This window comes from Chelonia mydas, chromosome 8, assembly GCF_015237465.2.
Source record: "Chelonia mydas isolate rCheMyd1 chromosome 8, rCheMyd1.pri.v2, whole genome shotgun sequence".
Taxonomy (NCBI): domain Eukaryota; kingdom Metazoa; phylum Chordata; order Testudines; family Cheloniidae; genus Chelonia; species Chelonia mydas.
Genome location: NC_057854.1, coordinates 796,552 through 810,234, shown reverse-complemented (window position 1 = coordinate 810,234; position 13,683 = coordinate 796,552). Strand labels below are relative to the sequence as shown.

Here is a 13,683-nt window from a genome sequence, read left to right as displayed (position 1 = left end):
GCTCAGCCCTCTGGCTCGGTGGCACCTTGAAGCAGCTTGGAGCCAAACAAATCCAGGCTTTCAGAGCAGCCCTTCATGCAGCAGCTACCCCAGGGAGCAGAGGAGGGGAAAGGCCCCAGGGGACTGGGAAGAGCAGTTTGCTAAAGGGGTAAAACCAAGAAGTCTGGCTGGGCAGCAGCAGCAAAATGGGGGAAAGGGGTTGCTGGTTCCCCAAGTGCAAAAGGAGCAATTCAGGCTGAGGCTGTAGCTGAGAAGCTGAATGATTCCTTTGCGTGAGTTCCCCCCTGAGGATGGTGGAGACACCTCCCTCCCACCTGCTCTTTCCTGGCAGCAAAGGGAGCGAGGTGTCGGACAAAGAGAGGCCGGAACAAACTGATCGTTTAAAATGCAATAAGTCACCAGGCCCCCGCGGCTGGGTCCAAGCCAACCATTCGGAGAGCGTAAGCATGAATTAGCAGAGCTGCTGCTCCCAAACCCAGGGAATCACTGTAAGAACAGCTCCTACCTCAAGGACTGGAGGGTAGCAAATGTACCTAGACTTCAGCCAGGTTCCAAGGGGGCTGGGGAATGGCTGACCAGTAAGCCATAGCTCTGGGCCCAGTGAAGGATTTGGAATGAGGATTAATAATCGAATACTGGGTAGGTCGTGCTGTGATAGGGTCTAGCCAGCAGGGGTTCTGTAAAGGAAAACTCTGGCTAATCTATGAGGATTTTTTGGCTGTGGTGACACTAGTGCATGATGGAGAATCAGCTGACGTAATTATTTAGATTTCAGAGACCTTTGCTAAAGTCCCACGAGAGAGGCTAGTAAAGAAGCAAAGTGTTCAGGGAGTGAGAGCTCAGTGTTGTTACGGAGCAAAGACTGACCAGGAGACAGCCAGCCAAGAACAAGGGGAGATGGTCAATTCACATTATAGCAAAAGGTTAAAAGTGGGGCCTGGAGCTTCCTGACTAGGTTGGGTCTTGTGTCCTAGATTTGCTGATGGGCTGTGTTAAGGCTGATTCCCCACTTCTGGCACTTCGAATGCAGAAGGTGGGGGCCCTCAAGGACTCTAAAAATTAACACTGGCCACTCCAGGCTTGTATTATACTCCCAAGGTTACAGCTTTTCTCTGAGCTTGGATGGGTACCACCACCCAAGTGTAGAACCCCTTTGAGAACCCAGGAAGGCGCATTTGAGAATTCCTTCCTGTGGGGCACCCTCAAGCCCTTTCACCCCCCCCCTCTGGGGAAGAGCTGAGAAAACTACCCCCCCCCCCCTTTTTTTCCCCCACCAGCTAACTAAAAACATGTGCACAACCTCTTAGGAGACAGAAATCCAATTTTGTTCTTAAAAAGGTAAAATTTATTTTTTTAAAAAAGAAAGAAAATACATTTGGAAACAGGCGTTTGCTAGATTTAAAAAAAACCAAAACCCTCCAACGATTAGGCATCAAGAATAGCTCTCTTGAGGTCTAGCTTAAAGGTTACAAGCAGAACAAGAGCACCGGGGTTAGCCCAGAGGAATCCACAAGCCATAAAGAAATAAAAGGGATAAACCTAATCACGTCTTCCTGGACGTTTCCTGGTCCACTGACATAGCTGGGGTTTTAGAGGAGTAGTTTCTAGGTATGATACTGATGATTTTTCATACTTAGCCCAAGCTTCTCACAGCAGAGCTGCTCTATTTGCCTTTCCCTGGAGAACAACCCCAGACAGACAAAAGGGGAGTCTTGTTCCAATTTTAAAAAGTTCTGGCCTTCCCACTGGCTCTTTTGGCCAGGTGCCGACTCGCTTCCTTTGACCTATGCAAGGCAGTGACACTTTTTAACGCTTTACAGGTAGAGCAATGAGAGAACAGCTACTCAGAGGGATGTTATAGCTACTGGCTGGGTGGGTGTCCATAAAAGGGAGCTCCCCCCCCCCATTTATCACAAGCTGGAGAGGGGGTGAACAGACAGCTAGCAACATTTGCAATGACACTATTCAGAGAAGACTGAGGAACTTCAGGGAGCCCTGACCAGGCCTGGGGAATGGGTCACATGATGAAAAATTAATCTAATGTTGAAAAAGGAAAATAATGCAGCTTGGAAGGAAAAATTGGACCTGCTCACCTGGCTTACAGGGGTCTAAGTTTGCTCTCAGCTCAGAGAAGGACCCTGGGCATCGCTGCTGCTAACTCAGTGGAGACCCCTGCTCGATGAGATGCTGGGGGCAAAACCACAAATCAGGCTGCGTAAAGAATGGCCTGGAGACTAATCTGGAAAGTACCAGGCTGCTCTGTAACTTGCTGTCCCACTGCAGCTGGCTGCTGTGCCCAGTGCTGGTCAGCCCAGCTCCAGCAGGACACGGCAGCCCCAGAGGAGGGGCAGCAAACAGTGACATGACTGAGCCGGGCTCTGGAAAACTCTTTTCTGAAGTGAATGAAAAGATTAGGATTGTTAATCTTAGAAAGGAGACAAACGAGGGCCCCTGATGAAAGTCTAGAGCAGGTGAATTAGGAGCTCCTGTCTGAACATGACAAGCGGAGGCCTTCCAATGACGTTGAAAGATGGCAAATTCAAAAGTGATAGTAACACTTTTCCAAACAAAGTGTGATTAGCCAGCGGAACTCATTGCCACAGGATGTCATTGTGGCCCAGAATTTAGTGAGAGCCCAAGAGGGGCTGGCCATGTGTACGGATAATAGGAGTCGGCAGACCTATAACACCAGTGCAGCCAGAGTGGGGAAGGTAAACCTGCACTGAGGGGCTAAAGCAGGCTCTGGTAGGATGAACAACGAGGAGTCCTTGTGGCACCGTAGAGACTAACAAATTTATTTGGGCATAAGCGTTGGTGGGCTTGAACCCACTTCATCAGATGCATGGAGTGGAAGATACAGCAGCAGGTATGATTACATGAAAGGACAGGAGTTCCCTTACCAGGTGTGAGGTCAGTCTAACAAGACAGGTTTCAGGGTAGCAGCCGTGTTAGTCTGTATCTGCAAAAAGAAAAGGAGGACTTGTGGCACCTTAGAGACTAACACATTTATTTGAGCATAAGCTTTCAGATTGACGGGGACCAGGTGTGCTGAAGATTCAGAGAGAGACGGTTCCAGGGGGCGGTTAACCCCTGGGAGTGTGTGACCAGAGAGAAGGACTTTTGCAGTAACAGGGTCCCCTGAGGGATTGCAGCGAGTGGTCCCAGGGGCGGAGGAGTCTGCAGCTCGACCCTGGCAAAGAGGTGGTGACCTCAAGAAGGGCTGGCACACGAGGGGTTCTTCCTGGAAACCGTGGAAAGCTGCCCAGGCCTGCGAGTGGCAGCAGGGAGATGTGATGCAGCAGGGAGGGGGGAGTGTTGACCTGGGAATGTGGCAGGGGAGTTTCACTGGGGATGGGAGACCTGAGAGCCTGTCACCTGAGCTGGGAGGGGGATGGGGAGGTAACACCTCTGCCCGGGAAACCGGACAAAGGCTGCAGGAGGGAGCCTGCTGGGGGTGGGGGGGAAGGGTTTAGTTTCAGTTTGGGGCTGGGTGGAGGAACGCAGGGAACCCCAGGGCTGGGGTCTAAGTTCCCTGCCCCCCAGAAGGACTTGACTGAGGGATCCAGGTTGTACCCACAAGCTCTGTTTTAGACTGTGTCCCTGTTGTCCAATAAACCTTCCGTTTTACTGGCTGGCTGAGAGTCACGGTGAATCCCAGGAAGAGGGGTGCAAGATCCGGACTCCCCCACACTCCGTGACAACTGGTGGCGCTGATCCACCAGGCGCTGGAAGGTGGCTGGCACTCCCTTGAGGCCGAAAGGCAGGGTCAGGAACTCACAAAGCCCCAGATAAAGGCCGATTTCAGCCGGGCCTCTGCATCCAGCGGCACTTGCCAGTAACCCTTTGTAAGATCGTTGGTGATAAGGTATCGAGCTCCTCCCAATTTGTCTAGGAGCTCGTCAGGCCTGGGCATGGGGTAGGCATCAGACACAGTGATGGCACTGAGCTTCCGATAGGCCGCACAGAACCGGACCGACCCGTCCTTTCTGGGGACCAGCACCACCGGTGAGGCCCAAGGGCTGGCAGATGGCTGGATCACCCCCAAAGCCGGCATGTCCCTGACCTCTCTTTCCAGGTCCTGAGCAGGTGAGCTACAGCTAAATTTGTTAGTCTCTAAGGTGCCACAAGTAATCCTTTTCTTTTTTCTAATGAGACAATTCACTTAGCAGGATACCAAGGGAAGAAAAATAACTTTTGTAGTGGTAATGAGAGTGGCCCCTTTCAGACAGTTGACAAGAAGGTGTGAGTAACCGTAGGGGAAAAAAGAAAAGGAGTACTTGTGGCACCTTAGAGACTAACCAGTTTATTTGAGCATGAGCTTTCGTGAGCTACAGCTCACTTCATCGGATGCATAGCATATCGTGGAAACTGCAGAAGACATTATATATATATATAATGTCTTCTGCAGTTTCCACGATATGCTATGCATCCGATGAAGTGAGCTGTAGCTCACGAAAGCTCATGCTCAAATAAACTGGTTAGTCTCTAAGGTGCCACAAGTACTCCTTTTCTTTTTACGAATACAGACTAACACGGCTGTTACTCTGAAACCCGTAGGGGAAAACTAGGTTTAGGTTTTGTAATGACCCAACCACTCCCAGTCTTTATTCAGGCCTAATTTGAATAGGTAGGATGAGATACCACTGGGGGCAGATTCTCTCATTGGTTACTGCTAGGTTCTTGCCCCTCTCTCTGCAGTAACTGGCAGGGTACAGGACTAAACGAACCTCAGATCTGAGCCCATCTGTCAGTTGCTGAGGCAGCCAGGATGCTGTGGTGCTGCTGATGGACAAACTGAGTCAGACCATCCAGCCCAGGATCCTGCCTGCCGGCAGTGGCCAGTTCCAGGTGCTTCAGGGGGACTGAACAGGACAATCACTGAGTGATCTCCACTCCCAGCTTCTGGTGAGCAGAGCATGGGGTTGCATCCCTGCCCATCTGGCCTAATAGCTCTTGATGGACCTGTCCTCCACGAACGTGTCTTGTTATAGCTCTGCCTTCACGTGCCCTGGCAGTGAGTTCCACGGGTTGTGTGCACGTTGTCTGCTGCTCCCCAAGGAGCACAACTCTGAGCAGGACGCAAGGCAGCCCCAGACGCAGCAGCCTGGCAAGGGGGGCCCGGCCCCTGTTGATTTGCTGCTGCTGGCTGTGCATGTCAGCACTCCCATTTCCCTGCTCCCTGGGTTAGCACAGCCACAAGTGGAGCAGGGGCAGAGCTCTTAGCGCCCCGTCCCTGGCAAGGCCAGGGGCTGCCGGCTCAAAGCGCTGCAGAGCTGGAGAAGCCGGCGCGCTTTGGCATGAGTGGGGGGACCTTGCGGGTGGGCGGAGCCAGGGCTGGGACTCTGCCCAGTTCAGCTGCCTTGGGAGAACAAAGCTCCCAAACGCTGAACTCTCCAGCGGCATCCGCACCACGGGCCGAGAGCAGCCTGCAAGCGGCGCCGGGCGAGGTGGCAGCTCCCAGACCCTACCCAGCAGCTGTGGGCAGGAGCCTGCGTCAGCTCAGGAAAGGCTGTGGGTGCAAGGGCATTTGGAGAGGCGCTGGAGCTGGAGTCCAGGCAGGACCCAGGGCCTTTCCTGCCTCTGGCAGAGAACACCCCAGGGAAGCTTTCACAGGCAGGAGCCACCACAGTCATGCAGGGGGCTTGAGCCCCTCACCATTTTATCTGATCTGAGACGCACGGTGCCGGGCCAGTGGGGTCAACAGCACGGAGCACAGGGCCGAGTGCCCCCCTGCAGGGCCGCACCCCCTGGTACCATGCTGGGGCATTGGAGTCAGTGCTGGCTGCAGGAAGCCTTCCCCTCCTGAGCCCCCTGCACCACCATTGTAAGCGTTCCTTGGGTGGCGACTTCCTTAGGTCCCGGCTGATTCTCAGCTTGTGCCATCGGCCCTCGGGTGAGCTCAGAGCTGGTGAGGGGGCTGCACTGCCAGGAGGTGAGCGCGAGTGACGGATGAGGGGCCTGGGCAGCAGATTCTCTGCCAAGGAAGATGCTAAGCCCAGTTCCTGGCTCTCGTGCTGCCAGCGGCTGGGGCAGGTTCCTGGGGGAATGCAGCAGGAGTCGGTGGAATTGCAGGAGCAGGGCCCAGTGAGTCGTGTGCCCCATTAGCAGAGCCTGAGGAAGGCTAAGCTTGGGAGGAGGCCCCAAGCTGCAGCTAAGAGCTGGCCGCTGGTGCGGGATGTTGCTGGTGCACGTGCTGGTCACCGGGGGGCTGCTGTTTTCCCGGGGGCTGAGGTCTGGGGCACGGCCTTTGGCTGCCTTGTAGCAGCTTCCCCCACCTGCAGGCTCCGGCCTTTTCTTTGGGAACACTGGTCAGGAGCCAATGGAGCTGGGAGCAGCCCTTCATTTGTGGCAGGGCTGAGCCCCCGCGCTTCTGGGCTTGCCACGTCAGTTATGAAAGTAAAAAAACCAGCTGGAGCTCTGACCACTCTGTCATTACAAATTAAGCCCTGGCTGGGGGGTATGAAACCAATCGTAGGGCGGAACAGGTCCGGACCAGCAGGGTCCCTGGTGCCTGTCTGAGGCCAGCCAGGGAGCCCTGCAGGGCAGCTGCAGTCCAGAGCTCACTTTCGCAGCCAGAGCGTGGAGCTGGAGCCTGTGTGGGCTCCCCCAGGGGCACAGCACCCGCCTGCAAAGCCAGGCAGTGCTAATGAAGGACGTGACACAGGAGAAGTGGTGCGTTGGCACCTACCACGCAAGGTGCCATGGCAGCCCCGCAGCCGCACTCGCTGTATGGGGGGCAGGGAGCTGAGCCTTGAGTGCACTGGGCTGCTCTGAAACAAAGCAGTGGGGGGTGGGTGCTGGGGGAACCGGGCAGTGGATGGGGGGAGTGGGGGAACTGGGCGGTGGGTGGGGATCCTGGGGGAGGGCCTGGGGTGTGTGAGGGCACTGGGGGGTTGGGTGAGGGGTACTGGGGGGTCCAGGCGGTGAGCGAGGGGAGCTTGGGGTGCTGGGGGGCAGGGTCCATGTCCGGGGTGCTGGGGGGGCCTGGTGGTGTGGGGAGGGTTCGGCAAGGGGTGCAGGGTCCGTGTCCAGAGCGCTGGGGGAGGCTGGGGGTTGGGTGGGGGGCGGGGTCTGTGTCTGGGGAGCTGGGGGGATCCGGGTGGTGGGTGAGGGGAGCTCGTGGCCCTAGGGGGCGGCGTCTGAGTCCGGGCGGTGGGTGCTAGGGGGCGCAGGGGAGGTCTGGGCAGTGAGCGAGGGGAGCTCGGGGCGCTAGGGGGCGGGGTCCATGTCCATGTCCAGGGTGCTGGGGGACCTGGCCGTGTGGGGCCGGGCTTGGGGGTTGGGCGAGGGGCGCGGGGTCCGTGTCTGGAGCGCTGGGGTAGGGTCTGGGGGGGGTCCGTGTCTGGGGTGCGGGGGGCCTGGCGGCATGGGGGGGGAGCTTGGGGGTTGGGCGTGGGGTCCGTGTCTGGAGCGCTGGGGGGCGGGGTCTGGAGCGCTGGAGGCAGATGGGGGGCTGGGCGGGGTCCATGTCCTGGGTGCTGGGGGGCCTGGCGGTGTGGGGTGGGGCTTAGGGATTGGGTGAGGGGCACAGGGTCTGTGTCTGGAGCGCTGGGGGGTTGGGCTGGGGTGCGGGATCCGTGTCCAGGACACTGGGGGGTCCGGGCGGTGGGCGAGGGGAGCTGGGGGCGCTAGGGGGCGGGGTCCGGGTTCGGGGTGCTGGGGGGAGCAGGGCGGGGGCCGGGGCGCGGTGTCCGTGTCTGTAGCGCTGGGGGGTTGGGCGGGGGGCGCTGGGCTGCGGGGTCCGTGTCCAGGGCGCTGGGGGGGTCCGGGCGGTGGGCGAGGGGAGCTGGGGGCGGGGTCCGGGTTCGGGGTGCTGGGGGTCCGGGCGGCGAGGGGCGCTGGGGGGAGTAGGGCGGGGGCCGGGGCCGGGGCGCGGGGTCCGGCGCGGGGTCCGTGTCTGTAGCGCTGGGGGGTTGGGCGGGGGGCGCTGGGGTGCGGGGTCCGTGTCCAGGGCGCTGGGGGGGGGCGGGCGGTGGGCGAGGGGAGCTGGGGGCGCTGGGGGCGGGGTCCGGGTTCGCGGTGCTGGGGGGCTGGGGGCGAGGGGCGCTGGGGGGAGCAGGGCGGGGGCCGGGGCCAGGGCCGGGGCGCGGGGTCCGGCGCGGGGTCCGTGTCTGTAGCGCTGGGGGGTTGGGCGGGGGGCGCTGGGGTGCGGGGTCCGTGTCCAGGGCGCTGGGGGGGGGGCGGGCGGTGGGCGAGGGGAGCTGGGGGCGCTGGGGGCGGGATCCGTGTCCAAGGCGCTGGGGGGGGGCGGGCGGTGGGCGAGGGGCGCTGGGGGCGCTGGGGGCGGGGTCCGGGTTCGCGGTGCTGGGGGGCCGGGCGGCGAGGGGCGCTGGGGGGAGCAGGGCGGGGGCCGGGGCGCGGGGTCCGTTCCGGGCCCGGGGCGCGGCGCTAAGGCCGGGCGGGCGCGGCGGCGGGCGGAGCCGGCCCGCCCCTGGCCCGCCCCGCCCGGCTGCTGCAGTGTCTCCGAGGCAGGCGGGCGGCCGGGTCCTTGGCTTCGCGCGGCTCCCTGCGCCCGGCATGGCTGGCGTGAGCTTCGGGGCGCACCGGCTGGCGCTGCTGGCCGCCTACCAGGAGGTGATCGGCGAGGGGAGCCCCACGGACTGGTGAGCGCCCGGCGCTTCGGGCGGCTCCGCGCGGGGCCGGGGGGGGACCGAGCCCCGGGGCGGCGCCCCCGGGCCCCCCAGCCGGGGCCGAGCAGCAGCTGCCCAGACTGGTGCGCGGGCGGCGCGGCGGGCTGGGGAGCCGGGGCCGGGCCCCTCGGGGCGGGCTGCGCTGGGCGAGGAAGCCCGGAGCCCCCCGGGGCCAAGGGCGCCCCGAGACCAGCCCCCTGGGTCCGCCCGCTGCGGGGTGGGGGACGCCCCCCCCCCCGGGCCCAGGGAGGCAGCGTCCGGCTCCAGGGGGGCCCGGACCCGAGCGAGCCCTGCCCAGGTTGCTCCAGCTCCCGGCGCCCCGCTCCGGCTCCCGGCTGTGGCCCATCTCCGCGGAGTCCCTAGCCCCGGGTCCCCAGCACCGCCCCGGCCTCTGCCCGGCCCCGGGCCCAACTCCCGGGCGGTTCGGGGCTGTTGGGCCTTCGGGGGTGCAAGAGTCTGGAGCGACAAGCTGCACAAAGGAGGGTGGGGCTGGGGGATGCGGGGGGAGGAGAGGGGAGGGGCGGGGGGAGGAGGCGGTTGGGGGGCTGGGGAGGTGGGTGGGGGGTGGTCAGGTTGCTAGCCGTGCCCGTCCTCCCGCTGGCCCTGCCACTGGCTCCCGTGGGATCCATTCCCAGCCCTGCAGTCTGGCTCCAGCAGGCCCATCGCCTCCTGCCAGGGTGGGCCCTGGCCTGCCAGGCACCCGCTGGGGATGGGCAGCTCTGGAGGCCCCATTTCCTTTCGTCTCCCCATCTTTCTCCAGGGCAATGTCCACCCTGCCTGTGCTGGAGGGACCCCCAAATTGCTTCTTGCTGGATTGGCTGGTTCTGGTGGTGGAGATGCGGGCCCACAGGCCCCGAACCGGAGCCACCGACATCCCACCCTGCACTGGGGAGGCGGGCATTGCTGGGGGTGCTGGTACCTGCTGGCATGGAGGGGCTGCGACCTCAGCCAGCGGGAGGGGGCAGCGAGGTCACCAGACCTGGCCAGCACCTTGGGGTGCAGGATGGCCGGCTCTGTCTAATGGCCCCCAGTAGGGGAACTCAGTGCTGAGTGCCTGGGCCCGGGTCCCCACAGGATCCTGCGGCTGTGCCCTGTGGAGCGAAGGCTCGTGGGAGCCTGGGCGGCTGTTTGGCGCCTTTGCTCAGCATTGGTGCTTGCTCCGGTGTTGGCCAGGCTGGGGAATGGCCTCGCGGTGTGCTCTGGGGCAGCCGAGTCTTTGTCTTTGAGCGAAGAGGCCCCCGTGGCTCTGGTCCTGCCCCCCCAGGCTCTCCCTGGTTTCCCAATGTGTCCCATGGCTGTGGGTTCTCTTTCCAGTCATCCTTTCCCAACAGCCGGTGAGGTGCCAGGGTGGTGCCTCCCCACCCTGGCCAGAGCCCCAGCTCCTCGGGACGTTCATGTGGGAGCAGGGTCTCAGGGTGCAAAGTCTCTTGCTTTTGACACCCCCCTTCTGGGGTGAAATAGCGATGTTGCCCCTTGGCCGGACACGTCTCCGTCGGCGCTTTGTCCAGGGAATGGAGGGAAGCAAATGGTTAGCGGCCATGCAGGGCCGGGGCTGCATCCGGCGGTTCCCTGGGCGGTCGAGCCTGGAGCTTTTCTCTGCCCCCACTCGCTGGTCCGAACTGACCAGGGGAAAGGACCTGTGCTGTCTGGCCCCTGAAGCCACGACCACTCAGCCACACCATCTCATTGGCATCTCCCCTCAGCTGGGTCTGCCCCTTCCCCCAAAATCGCTTGCACATGAGTGAGGCTCTGCTCCCTGGCCCTGGCTGAGCGCTCTGTGCAGGGATTGTTGCCCTCGGCCCCTTTTGCATCTTCCTCCAGCTGCCGGACGGCGCGGCTGGTGCCCGGTTCCGCTGTTAGTGAGCACTGGGGCCTGCTCCCTGCCTTGTCGCTGTGGACCCACAAGGCCCTCCCAGCGAGTGTGCACTTCACCCCCACTCCAGCTGCTGCGCTCCACTCCCTGCCCTCCCCGGGCCCCGCCAGCTCCCTGCCTCTCTCACCCCTCAGCCAAGGAGCAGGGGTGCTGCCCTTCTTCCTGCCCCTGCCCCGGTAAAGGGCCAGCAGCACATGAGCTGATCTCCTCCCACACAGGACCTGGGGGCTTGGAGGGGCATCAGCCCCCTCCCCAACCATGTTACCGCGGAACAATAACTGGGGGGGCTGGGGCAGGGGCCAGGGAGCAGGCGCAAAGGCTTCCGGGGAGACGCCCAATGAGCTGGCGATGCAGTGAGTGTTGGGTGTGGGGAGCTGGAGGCCGGGGGCCAGCGTGGCCCCCGACAAGTTCTAACCTGCTTTGTGAAGTGAGGCTGGAGCCCTAGGTCTGGGCGGGGGGGCGCCGAGCAGGGGGCGAAGTGGGGAAACTCCATGGGGTGTGCAGGGAGGAGGGTCTTGAGGCGCTGGGGATGGAGTTGACCCCCGGGGGCTGAGGAGGACTCCCCACTTCGGGCAGGCTGGAGCCCCTGTGGCTCTGGAGGTAGCTCTGAGCATGTGGTGGGCGGAGGCTGCATTGGAGGCCCTGGCCAAGGGGAGACTTTGTTCCTGGGCGTGCTGAGGGAACCTGGCCCAGGGGCTGCTGCATGGAAAGGTGGCTAGAGCCAAGGCACCGGGTCTGGCGGTGAGGGGAGCAGCGACCTAGGGGCCGGGCGTCCACCAGCACTTGGGGATGGCCAGCTCAGCCAGAGACGCGGGCTGGGGTGGGGTGCTCAGACCGGGAGCTCTTTGAGCCTGGGGGCAGCGTCCCCCTCCAGAGTTGGGGCTGGGGTCGGGGGTGCTCTGGCATGGGGCAGGTGGCTTGTTGCTGGTGAGATGCTGTCTGGGCCCCTGGAGCGCGAGGCTCCCAGGCCGAAGGGCCTGGCACGTCCCGGCTGGCTCTGGGGCTGCTGCCCAATGCGCCCCAAACATGGGGCCTGGTGCCACTGTGGGGTGAGGCCCAGCTTGCAGCCAGTCAGATTGCAGGATGCAAATTGGCCCAGTGGCATTTGATTGGCCCAGCGGCCATTGATGTCACATGGGGCTGCTGAGCAATTGCCCAAGTGGAAAGCGCAAATCTCCAGGGGCGGGTGGAGCCGCGTGGGCACCCTGGGCAGGGGTGTCCTACCCGAGACAGGCTGGGTGAGGGCGGAGGGGGCATGTGCCAGGCAGCAGAAGACCCCGGTGCTGCCCCCTGGCAGACCAGGCTGAAAAGGAAGCCAGGTCCCGCCTGCTCCAGCCCCAGCAGCCGCCTGAGGCTGCAGACGGGTCACCCCTGCTGGCCCAGGTCACGGGAGGCGCAGTCATGTTTCTGCTGGCCCTTGGGGGCGGGGTGGGCACACGGCACCTGTCTAATCCGGCGGACAGTGGCATTGGCTTCTCCCCCAGCAGCCAGCGGGACCCTGTCTCCGAGAGGTCATGGCCAGGGCCCATCCAGCATGGCCCTTCTGGCCAAGTCACCGCTCCTCAACGGGGGGCGACCCGAGGGGGCGGCACATCTCTGGTCAACTGACCAGGGGCCAGGAGACACTGGCAGTGTTGGGCTGGCTTCTGACAGACTCCGCCCGTGCTCTCTGGCCGGGAGTCCCCTTCCAGGCCGCCTCCCCTGTGGCTCAGGCTGACCTGAGCAGCCCCCACCCCCACGTGGGCCCGTCTGGCCGTGGGGGGCAGTAGGGCAGCACCATGGGGAACGAGCAGGGGCAGGGCGGGGAGCGCTCCTGAGAGCTGGGGTGCCAGGGCCCAGTCTGCCCACCCGAGACAGTCCCCTGGGAAACACTGCGCATGCAGCAGGGCCGGCCTGGGGGCTGAACAATGGGCTCCTTATGCAGCCAGTCCCCCAGCCAGCCATGCAGCAGCTGGGGCACGGGCTGCATGCTGCATAACAACAGCCCTGGCAACAGTGTGCTCTGGTCACCTCCTCCCCACCCACCCGGATGAGCCGGGTCGGGGACAAGGCCCTTGTCCGGCCTCCTGGGGAGCACAGGCCAGAGACCTGGCTCACATGGTTCCTGCAGCAGAGCTGGCAGAAAGCTCTCCCATGGCTGGGGTGAGTGCAGCCGGCCTGGGGACCAGAGGACGGCTTCAGGCGCAGCTGGGCAGGGGGCAGGACTTGCTCCCTCCTTTGGGCTCTCTGCCCCCTCCCTCTAGGTTGCTGCTGGGCTTGTGGTGGTTCTGGGGCTGGCAGCCCTGGGAACCTGGCAGCTTCTTGGGAGGGGCAGCAGCCCCAGCCACTGGGCCTGAATTGTTCCTTTATAAAGATCTAACTGAGGGGCTGGGCTCTCTGCTGGAGAAGCTGGGTGCAAGGGGAGGAGGCTGGGGACAGGGTGAGGTGGTGCAGAGGGGCCGCTCCACCATCCTCTGGGAGAGAGACTGTGCAGGAGCTTGTTCTCAGGGCATGGGCATCAGGCTCCGTGCTCAGGGTTCGGCTCGGACAGCAGGGGCTGCGGGTCGGGAGTGAGGGCCATCATCAGAGCAGGGAGCTGGGGCTGGGGCTGGATGGGGCCATGGAGGGAGCTAGCGCTCCTAAGCACGGCCTTGTTGCCCAGACAGGGCTCCCATCCCAGGGCTGCTCAGCACAGGGAAGGGGATGTTTAGTCTGGGGCTTCCCCTCCCCTGAGCGTCCCGGAGGGTCCGGGGTCAGAGCGGCCCCTCCCCCTCCCTGCCTGGTGGAGGCGGCTGGGCCCATTACTCCATAGGAAAGGAATTCGGTGCTGTTTTCCGTGCAGTGACTTGCTGGGCCTGCATTGGAAACACATGTGCGCAGGCTGGGGCTGGGGGGGACGGGGCTTCTCCCCCTCCAGGCCATGGGGTGCAGGGGTCGGAACAGGGCTGCCCCATGCCCCATTCACACTCTGCGCGGGCGTGTCCCGGGCCCGTGCTTTGTGCTTCCCCCCTCGCTGGCTGCTGGGCCCCAAGCCTGGGATGTGCAGTGTGCTGTCCCCGGCCCATGTGGTGTGAGGGCTGGTGGGGCAGGGCGCGGTGCTGCTCCCAGGGCACTGGGGGGCGCTGGCTCGGCTGCTGGGGTGCAAGAGGCACTTGAGGGGCTGACAAAGGGACACTTGAGGGAGGGTCTCATGAGGATGAT

The 13,683-nt window shown here is 62.9% G+C and overlaps 1 protein-coding gene across 3 annotated transcripts in view; it reads left to right on the top strand.

Moving 5' to 3' along the window:
* The first annotated feature begins 8,400 nt into the window (after window positions 1-8,400).
* DBN1 (drebrin 1) overlaps window positions 8,401-13,683 on the top strand; it is a 32,259-nt gene continuing 26,976 nt past the window's right edge. For 2 of the 3 annotated variants that reach the window (XM_037907335.2, XM_037907337.2), the window contains exon 1: window positions 8,441-8,603. In XM_037907335.2, the coding sequence (XP_037763263.1) occupies window positions 8,518-8,603 (86 nt within the window). In that variant the 5' untranslated portion in view covers window positions 8,441-8,517. Of the gene's footprint in view, window positions 8,604-13,683 lie in introns of all 3 variants that reach the window. The other variant, XM_037907336.2, reaches the window with a different exon arrangement.